Source organism: Myotis daubentonii, chromosome 8, assembly GCF_963259705.1.
Source record: "Myotis daubentonii chromosome 8, mMyoDau2.1, whole genome shotgun sequence".
Taxonomy (NCBI): Eukaryota; Metazoa; Chordata; class Mammalia; order Chiroptera; family Vespertilionidae; genus Myotis; species Myotis daubentonii.
In genome coordinates this window covers 94,456,582-94,475,585 of record NC_081847.1, presented here as the reverse complement: position 1 = coordinate 94,475,585, position 19,004 = coordinate 94,456,582, and the positions used below count along the sequence as shown (strand labels likewise).

General features: G+C 53.6%; 1 protein-coding gene across 7 annotated transcripts in view; it reads right to left on the bottom strand.

Annotated features, from left to right (window-relative positions):
- Positions 1-16,381, bottom strand: part of ZNF521 (zinc finger protein 521) — a 274,149-nt gene extending 257,768 nt beyond the window's left edge. For 2 of the 7 annotated variants that reach the window (XR_009454218.1, XM_059707442.1), the window contains exon 1: positions 16,165-16,381. Coding sequence is in view for 6 of the 7 variants with exons in the window: in XM_059707442.1 (XP_059563425.1) it covers positions 16,165-16,348 (184 nt within the window). In the remaining variant the exon portion in view is untranslated. Of the gene's footprint in view, positions 1-15,108; positions 15,150-15,895; positions 16,119-16,164 lie in introns of those variants that run through there. The other 5 variants (XM_059707443.1, XM_059707444.1, XM_059707441.1 and 2 more) reach the window with 5 other exon arrangements.
- Between the last annotated feature and the right edge of the window lie 2,623 nt (positions 16,382-19,004).

Genomic DNA, 19,004 nt, shown 5'->3' with positions numbered 1-19,004 from the left:
CCAGGAGGTCACGGTTCGATTCCTGGTCGGGGCACAGGCCCAGGTTGCCAGCTCGATCCCCAGTAGGAGGCAGCCGATCAATGATTCTCTCATCATTGATGTTTCCATCCCTCTCTCTCCCTCTCCCTAAACTAAAGAGCAGTGGGGAGGGGCGAGGCATTGTTAGCCTGTCCAGACTATGGCTGCATGAGACTTGGCTTGGAGGATTATGTGGGTGGCGGCGAAGACTGGACAGATGTACCGCACTTTTCCGTGTGTAAGACGCTGTTTTGTTTTTTTTTCTAAAATTGTTAGACTGAAAACCCAGGGGCGTCTTATTCAGAGAAGTCAGCCGAGGAGGGACTGAGGGGGTGTGTTGCTGCCCATACTGAGTCAAACAGGCTTCCTCCAATCACGAGCCTATTTACTGAGGTCAGCTGACGCCGTAATTGGAGGTAGAGGTGGAGATGCAACAGGGACCGGAGCATTCTGAGCCCATAAAGACGTCAAAAAATAAAAACATAAATACCAGTAAGCGATTGTCTTCCTCTGCAAAATTCAAACTGAATGCAGTCAGTTATGCACAAGAGCATGGACAGAGAGCTGCAGAGAGACCATGAGGGCCTCCTCCCACTGAGGGTAGGATCAAAACAGGAAGAACAATCCTTAAGATGCCAAACAAGAAGACGGCCTTAAGGGGAAAACCAGCAAAATGTTTAAAATATTGATTTCTTCATTTTGGGTTGGAAAAGTGGGGGGGTGCGTCTTAGACACGGGAAAATACGGTACCTTAAGACATCCTCTCAGAGAATACTTTTGGGGACTGAGTAAATAATACCGTCATGAATAGAGACACCAGGAAATGTCTAAAACACGTGAGTTAACAAATGAAAAAGAGGAAAGTGCTGGTAGGTAGGGTCCTGTTTTTAGGAGCTTCCATCGTTTTTCTACGTAACTCTTCAATTACAGGACAAACGGAAGGACTGTTGACGCACTGTCATGCTCTAGTATTTACTAAGCTCCATAACGTCAAAATTGGCTAAGAATTTGCAAAGATCAGACGCAGAAACACATCACTAACTGATCTGCATCCATTTTCCTAGATGATGAGTAAAATGGGAAGAATTGTTAAACTTGTCTAATGAGACCGAAGTGAGCGTGTCTGTCTAGCGTGTAGACAGCATTCTAAGAGCTAGAATCCACCCAGATGTTTGGAATAATAACGAGATCAAAGTGACGGAAAACTGGAGGGCTATCGTTACGGTGGTGATGCACTTGGAGTGGAAAAGCCAGGCCCACGCACAAGGACAGCCAGAACTGGATACAAGTTGGCCACGCGTGCAAACAACACGAAAGAGAGGCCGCGTGTGTGAGTGGAAAGCATGCTGCCGTTGCCAAATCACGCCGCTGGGAGCTGGACAGTATCATGAGGCCCACAGGGTCATGTATGTGGCTACGCGCTGCATGCCACCAAGGGCAACTGCGTCTCACCCTCCTTCCTGCATCTGCAGCACCGGACACAGAACTGATGCTCAACAGAAACACATGGCCCACGGGTTTCGCTCAGAAACGTACGAAACATCAGGTGTGTTTTGAAAGTGCTTCCCCAGTGGCACAGGTGATACAGTCACACCTGTGAGGCGGCCCCGGGGCACCCAGGGCTCCCCCACCTGGCTCTGGTCCCTGAATGTGCTTCCAGGCTTGGGTGTGACTCCCCGAACACAGACATCTGTCTCGGGCAGAGCGCCCCCACCCCCTAGCCTCCTGGACTGGCGCGCCCGGTGGATATGCCGTCAATCTCTGCTGATTAAACAAACGGCTGAATTAACATATTTGTTTGTCTGTTTCCTGTGTGTTTACCATCTAGTTTCAGAAACGCAGAATCCTCTTCAGGGGCTGACAAACCAGAAAATCAACTTCGTGCCAGAGTTTCCATGATACAGGCGGCACAGAGAGAGTATTTTTTAAAAAGTCACTGTAACTCGGGTGGATCAGAGAGAGCCACAGAGGACACGGGAGATGAGTCTTAAGAAATGGAAACAATGGCCAAGCCTTTGCTGCCACAGAAACCGCCTTGAGTCACAGCGGAAGCCCAGAGCGGGTTCAGGGGCAGCGTGAGCGCCTGAGAGGTCGGGACGAGCTGCTGCAGGAAAAGGGCCCCAGCGTCCGGACAGACAGCCGAGCATGAGCTGAAGATGAGGAGCCGATGGAAGTCACACCGGACTGACATGCTGTCCTTGAGGCAGCACCTGCAGCCTGGGCTCAACCACCCTGCGGCTGCAGGTCCGCATCCACCCGGAGATCCCACCGAGACCCAGGCACGGAACCGGTCCCACCCTCACACAGACACACCACCTCCAGCTACCTACCGAGACCCAGACACGGGACCGGTCCTGCCCTCACAGGGACACACCACCTCCAGCTACGGCAGCGGGTGGGGCGGCTCCTGGGGGACAGGGAGCCGAGGCGAAGGGGCTGAGGGCCCTGCTCTCGCGCCCAGGACTCGCAAACGCTCTGCACAAACTCCAGGACGGGGGAGCAGAGGCTCTGGAGACTGGGGGTGGCGCGCGGACAGTAAACCTCCATGAGTGGGCCCTCCAGCGAGGGCGTGGCCGCTAAAGCCGCAAGTCCGCTATATGAGGAGGTCGGTTTTCCAAACGCCTACGTAAACATTTGACCTGTTAGTGGTTTACCTGTTTTCACTTGTGTAGACACATCTGTGTAATTAACATTAAGTGGGTGTGAAAGGTTGAATGTCGTTTCCTGTATGTGTTACTGTCATTTTAAGTGGATACTGACTAGGTCAGTGATGGCGAACCTTTTGAGCTCGGCGTGTCAGCATTTTGAAAAACCCTAACTTAACTCTGGTGCCGTGTCACATATAGAAATTTTTTGATATTTGCAACCATAGTAACACAAAGACTTATAATTTTTAATATATTTTTAAAAATATATTTTATTGATTTTTTACAGAGAGGAAGAGAGAGGGATACAGAGTTAGAAACATCGATGAGAGAGAAACATCGATCAGCTGCCTCCTGCACACTCCATACTGGGTATATGCCGCAACCAAGGTATATGCCCTTGACCGGAATCGAACCTGGGACCTTTGAGTCTGCAGGCTGATGCTCTACCCACTGAGCCAAACCGGTTAGGGCAAGACTTATATTTTTGATATTTATTTTATATATTTAAATGCCATTTAACAAAGAAAAATCAACCAAAAAAATGAGTTCACACGCGTGTCAGAGATGACACGCGTGTCATAGGTTTGCCATCACTGGACTAGGTCCTTAAATGCTAGCTCACCAGCCACCTGAGTAAACAGATGCACACGTGGGGCGGGGCCTTGCACACACGGGGCGGGGCCTAGCACACGTGGGGGCATCAGGCAGGTGGTAAAACTCTGAGAGGCTGCACCCGGGACAGCAGACCGATTACCCTGCGATGCAGCCTGATCACGTGCTAATCATTTTCACAGGCAGTGACACTGAATTTAAGTATGAGACTGTGGTTGTAGATATGTAACATTCATTTACGTGGGAAAGTTACTAGTGTTTTTCCCAACATATGGCCTATTCCCTAAAATTTGCTAAAAATAACAGTGAATTAATTTTTAAAAAGAGCCTGTTAATTTAATGACAAGCAAATCTTTATTAAAAGCATTTTTAAATTCACATATGACAAACGGACCGGAAATTCTGTCCCTTAAATCAAGGCGGCAAAAGCGAGGGTTTGCTGTGTTTTCCTATGTCCGCTCCCCTGTTATTAGTTCTACAGCAGCTCTGGACCAGAAGTCAGAGTGGGAAGTGGGACCAGCTGATGCCTGGTATTTGATTTTTGTTCCATCAGCTACAACTCAATCAAGTTCGCAATTTAAAAAGCATGCCTGCCCCATTAATATGAATTATTGATCAACTTGCAGGAATTACAGTTTCTCAACATGAGAAATCTACAACATGAGTGACAGAAGGGAACTCAGAAGTCACTCATTCCTCAAGAAGTGAAGGGGTTTCGGTGCCACAACAGTTGTCTGAGCCTGGGTTTAAGTGGGACCTGGCTGAGCAGGCTCCTGGCTCAGGGACACGCAGGCAGAGAGGGCAAGCAGAAGCCATCCCAGGTCCGCCAGCCCCTCACACTCAGACTGGGTTTCAAATGTGCAAATTAGCAAGTCGGAGCAACAGTGAAGCCCCGGCCAGTGGCTCAGTGGTTAGAGCGTGGCCCGTGCAGGGTTCAACCTGGGTTGCAGGACTGACCCCGCCCTGGTCGGGGCGCATGCAGGAAGCAACCAATCAATGTGTCTCTCTCATATCAATGTTTCTCACTCTCTCCCCCCCTCATTCGCTCTAAAAAAATCAATAGAAAAAAATATCCTCAGGTGAGAATTAACAACAACAAACTAACACAGGTACATTTAAAGGGAGCTATAACAGTGGTTCTCAACCTTGGCTGCACATTAGAATCACCTGGGAATCTTTTTAAAATCCTGATTTCTGGGCCTCATCCTCCGGAAATTCTGTTTCTTTGTTATGGGGTGAGGCCACAACATTAGTAACAAAGAAACAGAATTTCCGGAGGATGAGGCCCAGAGATCAGGATTTTAAAAAGATTCCCAGGTGATTCTAATGTGCAGCCAAGGTTGAGAACCGCTGAGCTACAAGATGGCGTTATTATCTTGTAATGGTTCTACGTTGAATATCAAACATTTGCTCTAATGATGTCATGCTTTTGGAAGAGGCAAAGGGATTGTATGTTGCTCATCTTGTTCTTCGGACAGTTCCACTCCACTTCACCACTCGCTCAGCCTCTCATCTTCGAACAGGAAGACCATGGAGACACCCAATATAACACTGCTACCCCTGAAATGTCTCAGGCGTCCGATCTATGATTCTTTCAAAGCATTCTCACCCATCACCCAGGGGAAAAAGAATCAAACTTGCACAACAGACTTTTCAACACCAACTTGTTTCATGCCTCAGAGTCCTATTCCTGGGGATTTAATGGAATGAATTCCTCAGGACTTGCTTCACCTCAACTGCATAGAGCAGTGGTTCTCAACCTTCCTAATGCCGCGACCCTTAAATACAGTTCCTCGCCCTGACCGGTTTGGCTCAGTGGATAGAGCGTCGGCCTGCGGACTCAAGGGTCCCAGGTTCGATTCTGGTCAAGGGCATGTACCTTGATTGCGGGCACATCCCCAGTGGGGGGTGTGCAGGAGGCAGCTGATCGATGTTTCTAACTCTCTATTCCTCTCCCTTCCTCTCTGTAAAAAAATTCAATAAAATATATTTTTTTAAAAATACAGTTCCTCATGGTGTGGTGACCCCCAATTTCACTGTTACAAATTGAACATAATGAAAGCATAGTGATTCATCACAAAAACAATATGTAATTATATATGTGTTTTCCAATGGTTTTAGGCAACCCCTGTGAAAGGGTCGTTCGACCCCCAGAGGGGTCGCAACCCACAGGTTGAGAGCCGCTGGCATAGAGCAAGGATTCTGGCCCGAAGTCTCGCTAGACAGTTTCTAGATATCAACATCATACACGTTCTCCGAGGGGCTCCAATTATCTTATAGGGTGCCACCGATTCTTTGAAAGTTCTAAAAAATTAACTTTAATGTCAAACAATTAACTTCCAAAAGTGTTGCACAGACATGTTAGGAGGTGTGGGAGGTATTGCAAAATCAATGACATATATCCAAAAGGGCTGGAGATACATACGCTGTATATCATAGCCGGTGGTCTCCGTTCCAGTAAGTGCATTTACCTCTCAATTATAACAGAAAACAGATCACCGTTCTTAAAAAGTATAGCTCACCCAAGAGTTGGTGTCCACAAGGTGTAGCAACACCCTTTTCCGAACCTTTTTAACTGACTCCACTTGTTGAAAAAACGGACAGGCCATTTCACGTCCCTCCCCCTCACTGGCATGGCTTCCTTCCCCAAATCCAAGAGCAACGGGAGATATTTAAAATCTCAGCCCGCTTTCCAGACTGAACGTTTCCAAAAGAGCAAGACGCAAGACGGTGTCTGTGTGGTTTGCAGCTGAATTCTCAGAACTGAGCACAGGGCCTGGGGCAACGTCCGCATAGAAAGAAAAGACGAATCCTGTTAAATGCTGCACGGAGCCCCCTCCTTTCACGGAGAGGGAATCCGAACCCTCGAGAGCAGAGGGCGCGTGGCTCCCCAAAAAGTGCAGCAGCCAATCCGAGCTCCCCGTGCCCTGCAACCATCTCCTCCCTCGCACCTCCATCCAAGTCCCACTGCTTATGACCCCACCGCATGGCTTCTGTTTTCACTCTCAACTCTTCCCAGGAATTCACACGCATTCCCTGGAGCCCAGTGTGTCACTCTTGCCTCTGGTCTGCAGAAAAAGTGTGTACAATTTGCATATTGCGCACGGAGAGCTTCGAACCTCCTACCCCACACGTGCAGCCCCTTCGCCGCCACACGCCAGCTCATGGATGAAACACGCAAGCGAGCTCATGGCGGCACTGCCTCCGGTGGCTTGGTTTGGGTTCCCGGTGGAGTATGTTTTAAAGGCTTGGCTGTTTTCACATATAAAAATAAGGAAAGATAAAAGTGAGAGGCCGGCGCTGGGCAGCATCTGTCTGATACACCTTAGGACGAGGGAGACCCCCAGTCATTCGGAACGCGGGGAGCAGCGACGACTGAGTCTCGGGCACGCACGCGCTAGGTCTATTCTTGCTCTATTGGGGGGAAGCATGTTACTAAAGGGCACGGTGAAAGGCGAGCAGTTTTTTTCTGAAAGTCAGTATGTCCGTTAAAACACTGCAGTGTGTTGTAGGTTTACGGTCACAGCACCGCTGAGAGTATGGCCGCTCTAGTTATGGGCCCCTGGCCTTACGGAGCCCCGGCCTTAGGGGGCCTGGCCTTAGGGAGCACTGGCCTTAGGGGGCCCTGGCCTTAGGAGGCCCTGGCCTTAGGGGGCCCTGGCCTTAGGGGGCCCTGGCCTTAGGGAGCACTGGCCTTAGGGGGCCCTGGCCTTAGGGGGCCCTGGCCTTAGGGGGCCCTGGCCTTAGGAGGCCCTGGCCTTAGGGGGCCCTGGCCTTAGGGAGCACTGGCCTTAGGGGGCCCTGGCCTTAGGGGGCCCTGGCCTTAGGGAGCACTGGCCTTAGGGGGCCCTGGCCTTAGGGGGCCCTGGCCTTAGGGGACCCTGGCCTTAGGGAGCTCTGGCCTTAGGGGGCCATGGCCTTATGGAGCTCTGGCCTTAGGGGGCCCTGGCCTTAGGGAGCCCTGGCCTTAGGGAGCCCTGGCCTTAGGGGGCCCTGGCCTTAGGGGGCCCTGGCCTTAGGGAGCTCTGGCCTTAGGGGGCCCTGGCCTTATGGAGCTCTGGCCTTAGGGGGCCCTGGCCTTACAGAGCCCTGGCCTTAGGGGGCCCCGGCCTGAGGAAGCCCCGGCCTTATGGAGCCCTGGCCTCCACAGGTTTCCACAGTGGCCTCTGCGTGACCGCCTGAGAGAGAGGCCGTCTGCACCGGAGAATGAACGCCGTGAACCACCTTGTTCCCATCCATCTCAGAGAACGCTGGTGGCATAAGGAATTTTGGGAATGCCAATCATGAAAAAAAAGGAGTAATAAAAAGTGCAACAATGGCGCTCGATGGCAAATTGATTTAACGTCTAAAGCAGCGGTTCTCAACTGTGGGTTGAGACCCCTTTGGGTGTCGAACGACCCTTTCACAGGGGTCGCCTAAGACCATCCTGCTCATCAGATATTTACATGACGATTCATCACAGTAGCAACGTTACAGTGATGAAGTAGCAACGAAAATAATTTTATGGTTGGGTCACAACATGAGGAACTGTATTTAAAGGCCCAGAAGGTTGAGAACCACTGGCAAGGGAAGTTATATTCCTTACATTAACACCAGTTCTTATCAGGCAACATTAAACCCAGTCCCGTTTTCCCCTTACACAACGATTAACACACACGGATTTGTTAAGCAAAATGTCTTCACATAGAACGCTAAGCATGTTGTATGCACGCATGCTATCCATGGGTATATCTCATACTGAGCTGTGGCAACAGGGGAGATGAAAACTTTCGGTCTCATCGATATAAAAAATGTTACTACAACCAAAATACCACAGTGCAATTCCAACAAACTGCATTATGAGTGGCCGTGCTGCCTGCACTGAGCTTGAGAGCGATGCTCACCTCCGCCTCAAATGGGCGTTCCACACCAAATCGCCTTCGTGCGAGAACAAGACCTCAAATGCTCCACACATTCTCCGCGCGCGTGCGGTGGACAGAGGGGCGTATGTATGTTTCTTCTCAAGGTCTTCAAAGCATCGCCTATCCCATGAAATTAAAATGGATGGTGTCCCACAATCATTTTTTAAATGTATGCATGTATCCTTTTGCAAATCTTCTAAGAAAGAGGCGTTCTGGAGACAGTGATGTGTGAGTCTGGATTTTTTTTAATGACCAAATTAAAAACCTCTGCCATCAGGCATGCAGAGTAGAAATGCCAACTGCGGGCTGTGCTGCCATAAGACCGATCCCCCAAGACCCGCCAGTGCTGACGGCTGCGGCCGGGTCCCCAGGAGGCTCGGCCTGCTGCTTAATCATCAGCCCTAAACCCGAAGCCACTGAAGTTTTACAGAATCCCTATCTCACTGCATTTCTTTCATCTCTAATAATCACTAAACTGGCATAATTACTAAGACTAGAGGTGGAATGTGATGCATGCTAAAAGCCCAGGCTGCCTAAAATTAAAGGGGAAAAAAAAAGGCATGATTCTCCTTAGTTTTCAAAGATTTATCTTGTGTCAGGCTTTTATGCCAAGAGTTGCATAATTATTTAAACCATTTAAAAGCTTTCCTTACACTATTTGATTAATACTATAACAGAGCTATTTAAATATACTAATGTTAACTTTAATGTTTAAGTTATAATTGCTTTGTAATAACATTGTTGCAGAACGTATTTTAAATCAGACAAGCGCGCTTTCATTAGAACAAACAAGGTATATGGAATCCTAGCTACTGTACCTTGGAATCCCCCCCAAAAACAGGAACGTATTTCGGATTTAATGGAAATGGGATTAGACTGTTGCATGCATCCCCCACTCCCACCTACCCCCCAACTAACCTCAACCTTTGACAAGCACAACAGGAGTCAACGGAGAAAAATTTAAATACATCTGAGAAAATGCTTAGCCAGAGACCCTTTGTATCAAAATCTTATCCAATTCAAAAGCATTCTTTAACTTACTGCCTAATGACAACATTTACATTTTCAACAATCCACAAGGCTGCCTACATAGGATACCGGCGTTGCAAGTCTTAAAAATGATTTTCTCTCTTAAAAAAATAACTAAAAACTCAACATGGTGTCTATTAAATCCAGCCATAAGGAATGTATTCTATGGCAACAGAAGTAATGACCCTAAGCCAGCAACGTGAATTCTGTCAGATGGATTAATACAGCGCAGTAATAGGAAAAGCAGGCCTTTCGTAAAATTCTTAGTGGATCATGGTAGAACGGCTTTTTCCACCATCAAAACTTCTTTCTCCGCGTTGCATGGATTTACCTCAAAATGAAAACTCAAGCACGGACGCTCAATATTACATTTCAACTTCTGTCAACAAGCATTTTGCTAGATGGAACAGGGTAGCCAAGGCTCACAGACTTCCTGGAAAAACGAAAGGAGGGGAGAAAAACGTGCCTGCGAGATGAAAAGAATCTCCTGCAGACACATACGCTGTTAAGACTTGCGGGGACCCAGAGGCCAGAGAAAAGGCCCACGTGTAATTCTTAGGAGCAAGAAGTTGGAAAGCGGCATCCTCGCGCTGAGGGGCCGCTGCTGTCAGTAACCGCAGTGGGTTCTGAGGGCTCTGGGACGAAGCTGGCGAAGCCGAAAGGAGAACTCTGAGCAGCAGCTTGCCTGATCAACGCTGCTCCTCACTCCCTTTGTGATCTCGCCTTCACGTGCGCGCTTTTACGTTCCAGATCCCATGTTTTTGCCCTTTTTTTTTTTTTGGCAGGATGACTAAAGGCCCACAGCCACTCGTGCAACAAGCAGATGTTTCTGCCCGTGAGGCCGAGTGCAGCCCCACGCGTGAGCGTGCCCGCCCTCCGTGGAGCAGAGGCGCCAGGCCTGCTGAAATCCGGAGGGAGGCGCGGGTTTGGGGAAAGACGCGCGGGCCATCAGTTCTGGAACTCTGACTCGCACTCGCGGGAGCCTCGCCAACTGTAATTGCTGTTTTTGTTGATGTCGGATTGTCTACTGATTGGGCTATAATCAATGTAATGACTTCAACGTCGCGTCAGTCTCATGCGGAAGTGGCGGAGGGAAGAAACGGCCTCTGCTCCAGGCACACAAGTCCACGGCCACTGTCAGAGGGCCATGGACTCAGCCTTGCGCTCCTGCAACCTGTCCAGCGGCCAGGCCTGGCAGCACCCAGACGCAGAAGCCCAATTAGCAGAGCATCCTGCGCCCTCACTAAGGAAGGATGTGCAGGTCACACACACGCGGGCCTCTTCCGGAGCCTTCACAAGGCTCACCTAGTGATTAACACGGGGAGCCGAGCTGAACTGGTCCAAGAGGAATGGCGAGGGAGAAGCTGTGTTTAAGTTTTAATGAAAAGGAAACTGTCCTCCTGCCTTCATGCCCCTGCCTGTGCACATACAACTCAGGGCTGCTTTGTTGTTTGTCTTTCCTCAGGATGGCATCCTTGCCAAAACTAAAGCTGAGTCTCTCTAGTGGCGAGATTATTTTTAAGACATAAAACAGGTGGAGATGGAACGTAAGAGAACCAGACCTTTCTTTGTGGCTGTAATACTTCGCCGATCCACCTCTCAGGAAATGTTTAGATAAGGACTGCAGAGATGAATGTTTCTATAAGGTCAGGGACCAGCACAGCTGCCTGCCGTGGCCTCTTGGCGAAAACCTCCCATGTCCAGGGCTTTTCCACCAGAGAACACAGCCTAAGAGCTAGGCTTCCTGACTGGCCAAAGGTTCTGGGCTTAAAATCCATCTGTCTTCACATTCACATTCTATCGTTTACATTTCTTCTTTCCATTGAGAGCTGAGTTTCTGCCACTTCATTATATTTCTAAGTAAATTACTTCTTTAAAAACACACACACACACACAAAAACCTTTCTGAGTACAAAGGAAGGTAAATGGGAAAAAGGAAAAAGGTCACTCCTAAGTGTGATAACTTCAGACTGTGCCAAGTTACCAAGGGTTCGCTCCTGTGGCAGCCAAGTTAAACAAGGCACTTTGGGGGCTCCTTCTCCCCGGTTCCCACCGCTTCTCTCTCGGGGCCCCTGGTACGGGTTTACGAACACCTTCGGGTCCAGATAGCCTAATTGTGTCTTGTGTTTAACTTGGCCGCGGACACGTCTGAGTGCTCCCCGCCCTCCTTCCCAGCTTTATAACTTGGCCCTCGCTGAACATATCACACCTGGACGCAGCCGGCCACTTTTTCCGACTCACAGTGCTTTCTGGAGTCAATTTGGGGAAGAAAAAAAAAATGGCTATCAGGTAAAATGGCTGGGAGAAAAAAAAATCCTCCTTCAGAGAAGCAACACAAGAGACAGAAAAAAGCGCCAGCAAGAAAAATAGAAATAGGTCACAATTGACCAATTTGATGCTACTGATTTGCTGCCTGAAAAAACAAGCTGACAGCAGAAATGTTCTCAGTCAGTAATCGACTCCAACGCCGTGGCTCCTCGCAGGCACCGAGATAAACACCCACACAGTGCGGGTGGGGGGACAGGGGGGCGCACCGAGCTGCCTGGCCATCCCGCCTCGGCCGCTGGCCTGGCTTCTCCCTGTCATTAACCAGAAGGTTACCCTGAAGGTTCACGGCTGGTGAGGGAGAGGAAGTGTCCGCACTTTGCGTGTGAGCTGGGCATGTGGATGGGGGGAGGGGGGGCCTCTGGGAGGCAGAGGGGTACAGAGTTCCCTGGCTCAAGCGTGTTTTACAGCTTTAGAAACATGACGACTGTCTTCCGTGTTCCCCGGGTTGAATGCCCTGCGGAGGCGAGGAGGCCACACCGGGCACTGTCCCTGGCGGCCAGGAGCCTGGCACCCACTCTCATGAGGTGGTCGCCGGGACAATGACACTGAAGTTTGCTACCAGCAAAGGAGGCCTGCCTCGTTTTTGAAGCAAATACAGGATCCATTCAAAACACTGAGCACTCAGTCCACCCAACTGCACTAGCACTTCCGGGTAGTGATCACTGTGAAGCATCTGGGTGGGAACAAAAACACTCCCAGCTGAACTGTCACTCGGCCGCCGTGTTTTCCCCCGACTCACGCACACGACTCCCCTGCGGGCCGAGCTCCAAGTGATGGTGTCCCACGTGACAGGCATCTCAGGGAGGTCTTCTGCAGCCTGGCCTGCGGAGGGACAGCACGGACGCGGGAGGCAGGTGGGTGGTCGGGGGCAGAGCTCCAAGTGCGGGTTAGGAGGGCACAAGCATTGCCCTGGTGCCCCAGGCCTCCTGCCAGCGGGTGCAAGGCTCCGAAACCCGCCACTCATCTCAAAACGCCAGCCTTTTTATCTCAGTTGCACAACGACTCATCGGTTCTTTAAGAGACACTTGAACCGCGGCTGCCTCTCTCTGCTGCTCACTGCTTATTCCGAGGCCAGGAGATTGGTCACAGAGCCCTTCCCCGGCCTCTCTGTGATCGTGTGACCTTGCAAACAATACCAGGGACGGAATCCACGTACTCAGAACACGCCTATAACACGTGTCTTTTAAACGGAGACCCTTCCAGGAACGACAGGGAAATAAAAATAAGCGCGGAAAGGGCGAGGCGTTTAACAAGAGCCACCGAGCGTGCCCTCCTGCTTCTCCAAGCCGCTCCTGGTACCCCAACGCCCCCTGACCTTGCTCATCTAAGCGGGTACGGGTCCAGGTGGATGCAGCCCCTGAGAAAAACAAAGCCTGGCCAGGGAGGTCTGTGCTATTCCTATTCCTGCCTTCAGCTCCTCACCCCACCTGAGGCCCCTGCTCTTCTGGGAGCCGACCTGCCAGCAGCTGAGCGAGGACGGCACCCCTGTCCCATGCCCACACGAAGAAAAAAAACCACCTTTGTTTTTAATGGAGTTTATTGCAAGCGCGGCAGCTGACACACAGGTGCTGTGCTGGAGGAGATGCTTAGATGCGTGTGCAATAGGAGCTCTCACCAGAGAACCCAAGGCCCTGTGCTCACTTTCACTTGCCCTCTGCTTCTTCAGGACGCCCGCACAGGTCTGGGTCCCAGGGAGCTACCTGGCCTCGGACTTCTCCCACTGCCCCGCGAAAATGCCAACCCCACTCACTCCTGCCACACAACCCCCAGTGCACAGCACAGCACCCCCTCGGAGAGCAGGGAGCACTGGCCCCCACGAGCCGCAGAACTTTCCCTGCGAATTCATCCCCAAGGCCAGTGCACCCAATACTCAGGAACAGGGATGCGCGAGTCAACCCGTTATACAAACTTCAATAAACTTTTTAAAAATCCAAGGCCTTAGGCTTCCGAAGCCGGCACAGCCCTTCACCCGGGTGCGGGTGCGGGACGACCCCGGCTGCTCAGAAGTTCTGCCCAGGCGCCAGGGAGAAGGCCGGTCCGGCTGCGCGCAGCAGGGCTCTTCAGGGAGCCCCGCAAGTTCCCCCCAGCGCGGGGGGCCCGCGGGCACTCCGACACCCAGACCTCCGCGCCCGCAGCGCTTATTTGTTCACTAGCGACTCTCAGGTCCGTTAGGCCCCGGGTCTCGGTTTTCCCGGGAAATGTGTGGCCCGCGTGGACGTGAATCAGAGCCGAGTCCCGGCGCAGTCGGGGATCCATCCCGCTCCAGCCTGGAACTTGGCCCCAGCTCCAGGGACCGGCGAGCCTTCCAGCCCCGGCCAACCCGCCCGCCCTGCCGAGAAGAAAGGGCTTTGTGTGCGCGGCCAGGGCCCCGTTACCCGGGTCCGTGACTACACCGGGCCAGGCGAGCGGGGCGCCGGCTGCAACCACCCCTCCTGGCCGGCGGCGGGTGGGGACGGCGGCGGGAACGGGCCCGGGCGCCCGAGGAGGAAGGGGATGCTGCCCCGCGGGGACCCGAGGGCGGGGCCGGCCGCGCGGACCTGGAGGGACCCTGCGGGCCAAGGAGGGCGCAGAAGTCGCCCTTTGTCCTCCGCCTCCGCGGTCGCCTGGGCCTCTAGCTGCCGCCCCGATGCCTGCGCCCCGATTCAGCGCCCGGCCGGCCCGCACCCCCTCCGGCCCGCACGCCCCGCCGCGCGCCCTCCCGGCTCTGGGCCTCGGAGCGCCGGACCTCGGCTCCCAGCGCCGCCCGCCCCTGGTTTCCCCGGGAGGAGGCTCGGGAAGGTGGACGCGGAGGCCAAGGAGAAGGGAGAGGAGGAGGAGGAGGAGGAGGGAGAGAAGGAGGAGGGAGAGGCCACGTGACTCTCGCCACATTCCTCCACAGCCACCAGATCAATAACTTCAGTGTCCCCCGTCCCCCACCCCGCCGCCGCCGCCGCCAGTGCGTCCCCCAAACCCACACACACACCGCCCGCCAACTCCCCTCTCCAAGCGGGACGATGGGGAGCTGGCCCCCATCTCGAAAAGCCCAGGACGATCAAAGGGGGCGGCGGGCAGGAGAAGGGGCGAGGGGGTGGCCAACTTTCCCGGAACGGCCAGGAGGGGTGCGCGCAGGGGGCGCGGGCGGGGAGGCGGCGGTGTCCGCCCGGCGCGGCCGGACCGCGGGCCACGCTGCGAAACGGCGGAGGCCGCGGCCCCTGCCCGGCGAGGACTTTCCTTCTCGGACCGAAAGGGAGGCAGCGCGCGGCCGGCTCCCCCATTCTCCGCGCAAACACCGCCCAGAAACTTTTCCCTCAGCCCGGACGTCCTCCGCGGACTCCGCTCCTTTTTGTCTTTTTCCGTGACTCTCCGTGGCTGTTTTCTTCCCCACTTTCTACCGCCGCCCCACGGGGGGCCCTCCTCCCGCCTTAAACGCGCCCCCCCCCGCACCCCGACACGGCACCGCACTCCACCTGGGGCTCCCCCGGGCGGGGCGCGCGCCCGCACTCACACCCCCACTCCCGCGCGCACGCCCCGCGCCACGCACCCTCGCGCCGCTGCCCGCAGTGACACCGCGGCCGGGGAAGGGGGCGGCTTACCTTTGAGGGACCTCGGCTTCGCTTGCTTGCGGCGAGACATCCTAAAAGCAAACAGCTGGAGTTGTCTCAATGCAGCCCCGCGAGAAACTACACGCCGCGTGGCCGCGCGCCCCTCGCGCCCTCGCGCCGCGGCCTCCCTCGCGCCCTCGCTCCTCCGGCGGCTGCGGCTCGGGCTCGGGCTCGGGCTCGGGCTCCGGCTCCAGCGGGCGCTCGCGCGGGGCTAGCGGCGGCCCGGGCTCCGCGCTCTGCCCGGCGGCGGCGGCTGCACCAAACTTTCCCAGCCTGCGACCCCCACCCCCAACCTCAAAAAAAAGAAAAAAAGAAAAGGGGGGTAAAGAAAGAAAAAAGAAAAAAAAAAAGCTAAAAAAATACTTTGCAGGACAAGGTTGGAAGAGCCGTCAGATAAAACAGAAAAAATCCGTTACCGTGCCCACCTCCATAAAAATGCACGTCGTGAATTCGCAGAGAAAAAAACTAATCTGAAGAAAAGCGTGTTTCTCTAAAATCGCTTTTCCTTCGCCACAAAATCCCCCCCTAAAAAAAATAACAATGACTTGTTTACGGAGAGAGTCGGGCTCTTTTGTAGTTTGGGGGCCCGGGGGTGGAATCCGCCCCGCGCGGCGGCGAGAAGGTCTCGGGAAGGAAAACCTCGCGCCCTCGGCGGCCGAGGCGAAGGGGCAACGGACACGAGCCAAGAGGAGAAAACACTTTTTCCTCTCCCTGCCCCCCCCTTTTTTTATAAAACCCACAGGAAAGTCATTAAAAAAAATATATAAAAAGCCCGCACCCGAGCCGGCGGCCCCTCGGGGTGTGCGGGGCGGCGTGCGCGCGTGGCGGGCGGCGCGGGGCCCGCGGCCGGGGCGCCCGTCGGGGCGGGGGCGGGGGCGCGGCGCGGCCGTGGGCGCCGGGCCGGGGGCCCTAAAGTCTCCGGCTGCCCGGCAGCGGCGGCAGCAGCGGCGGCGGCGGCGGCGAGGGCAGGCGGAGGCGGAGGCGGCGGCGAGCCGCGCGCGGGCGGAGGAGAAGGAGTGTGCGCTGCGCTCCCCGCGCCGCACCAACCTGCGAGGTCTCGGACTGCGCGGCCGCTCCGGTCGTCCACATAATAATGGAAAATGGAAGCAAGGCCCCCAAAGCCATCAGGATGGCTCCAGAGGGGGCCCCGAGCCCGCAGGGACTCGCGCTGTACGTAATCACTGAGGAAATCATTGTCAGCCCGCCTGCACTCGCACACACGGAGGGGCATGATTAAAGGAGCGCGGGCCCGGGCCCCGCCAAGACCCGGCCTGGACGCGCGGCCGCGCGCGCGGATCCGGAGCCTGGGCCGCCCGCCCCGCCCGCCGCCGCCGCCGCCGCCGCCCCCGCGCCCCGCCCGCGCCCCTCGCGCCGCCGCCGCCGCCGCCGCCTGCACACACCCGGCCGCCGCCGCCGAGAGGCTGCTGGGCTGCGCGGCGGACCTCGGCCGCTCCGCTCGCTCCTCGCCGCTCCAGAAGCGAAAGCCGCGGCGCGGCGCCGAGTGGCCAGGTCCCCCTTCTGGCCGGATGGATGGATGGATGGATGGGTGGGTGGATGGGTGGGTGGATGGAGGCGGCGGCGGGTGTCTGGAGGCCGGAGGGGGACCGGGCAGGGCCGGCGGGGCACGGTCGGACCTCGCCGCACCGTGTGGCCCGCCCTGGCTCCTGGGAAATCTTTTCTGGGGCAACAGCGGAGCTGCCAAGCCGCTCTCTGATTTGGAAGCTTTTTCCAGGCAAGTTGGTGTGATTTGTTTTCGCTTTTCCTTTCCGTGTGGACCGAGTCTGGGACGCTGGAGGAGGTCAGAATGTGAACCGAGCGAGACAACTTTCGTTTCGGTCCTTTCAGTCACCTTCTTCGATGGGCACGGAGCTCCGGCTGGAAAATAAAGATTTCTCGTGTTGTTGTTGTTGTTTTTGCGGGGTTTTTTTTTTTTTTAAAAAAAGAGCAAGAGGTAAGAAAATGTGCACGTAATATAGGAACAAGATAATAGTTCCTAAAACTATTGAAATGTGTGCAGATGGGCGGAATGCTTGTTTTCAGACAGTTTTGTTTTCTAACTTTTCACCTGCTCCCATCCCCAAATCAGGAACCATAACGTGTTTCCTTCTTCCACCTGGGCCCTAGAAAGGACATGTTAATGTTGTTTGTTTTGCTGATTATTGATCGATCACACTTGCCAAGTCATAAATGCCAGACAGCGCTACCAAAATAAAACAGGTTCAGGGGTCTTTGTGGAAAGGGAGAGACAGAGAGTAGAGTTAGTTAATTTCACAAATGGGCACAGTTTGGTACCACTGGTATATTGGTCTTCGTTCTGTGAAATGAAGATACAGCTAACTCCCAATTAAGAGACCACCCAAAGACATCAAAGCTTCGCGGAAGTTGTATTTCTTCCCAATCTAGCCTTTAAACTGCTTTGGCCCTAAAGCAGACACAGTCGGCTTCTCCCCAGCATCTTCATTACTGTTACATGTTTCCACTCCATCTACAGTAATTCCTAAAGTGAGGTCCTAGCTGCAGTCAACTAAACGCAACCGCGTGGCTGTGGAAGAATAAAGTAGACAACCTCAGTGGCAGAATCTAGGTTCAAAGGTGTTGAGATTCTGGGTGTTACACGTAAGCTTTTAAGCACTCCACTCCACAGAAATCCTTCAGAAAGGGGGGGGGAAAAGTCTGAACTCCAAGTTTTTACAATGCCTTCCTTTCATGTGGTGGCCATATGTGTGCAGATGCTGGGGGGGGGGGGGCAGGTATGTGTGGTCCCGGGTTAGCGGCTCTGGCTGAAACACTGATAGCATCTAAACCTGTGTTTACTGGAATGTGAAAAACTGTTAACATGTTACTAACGCGTATCCTAATTTGTTAAAATCGTCTTCTCTGTGGGTTCGTGGTTTTTGTTCATCTGGATGTACTGCGTGCCTGCTCCAGGCAGCCGGCTGCTCCCCGCTTCCCTGCCTGAAGATTTCTCTGCCAGAGATGAATAGAGCCTCGGCTCTGGAATGTGGCTCTGTCCCCAGGGTCTCTGGTTACAGAGTGGGGTCGACTGCACGGTATTCCCCGGGGAGGTAAAGTGCCAGCCCCCCAAAGACAAAAATCACTATTTTTACCTAAATCTCACATATTAACCTACAGAGATAGGGAGAGGTGTTTTTGAAGCATTTCTTTAAATACTTTAAGTTCAATCTCAAACGACTGGTGGCTGGCGGGGGGCAGGGGGCAGGACGCCGATTTTGTCTCTAAAACATGAACTCCAAAATCCACCCATGCACGCAACGCCATTGTCGTCAGAATGAGTAAAAGGCATCAACTCTGTACATGCGTGAGTGTCGCTGTTGGTGATGGAGGAGCAACACATCCAGGAAAATGCAGGAGGAATTTGACTAAAGACAGGGCACGTATTGCCTTAGGACTCACCAAGACAGCCTTGCAGGCCCCAGGTTTGTGGAAGGAGACAAAACTCCCAGGATGGCACCCCCCCCCCCACCCCCTCGCCACTGTATCCCACGTGGATGTGGATTCACCAGCTACCTGGCCTTGGTGCGCACTCGGCTGTCATTAAGCGCCGCTAGGTAGACGCGCAGCCAGCGACTTTCCATGTTTCATAAATAAACAGACACAGAAAACGTACAAAATATCCAACGTACACGATGAAGGCAACACATGCTAAACAGGGGAAGTTGTGTTTTGCCTTTCCTTCGCCAACACAAGAGAACATAATTAGCAACTGTGAATATGTAAACACGCCTAATGAGTCAACGGTTTTCCTCGCTCGATAAAGTTTATTTTGGGGATAGCGAACGAACCACGGTTGCTATCTCCCAGCGTTTAGATGCAGGGGCCCTGTTCGTAAATCAAAACTGGAAACGCAGCTCCAGTCAACCTGTCAT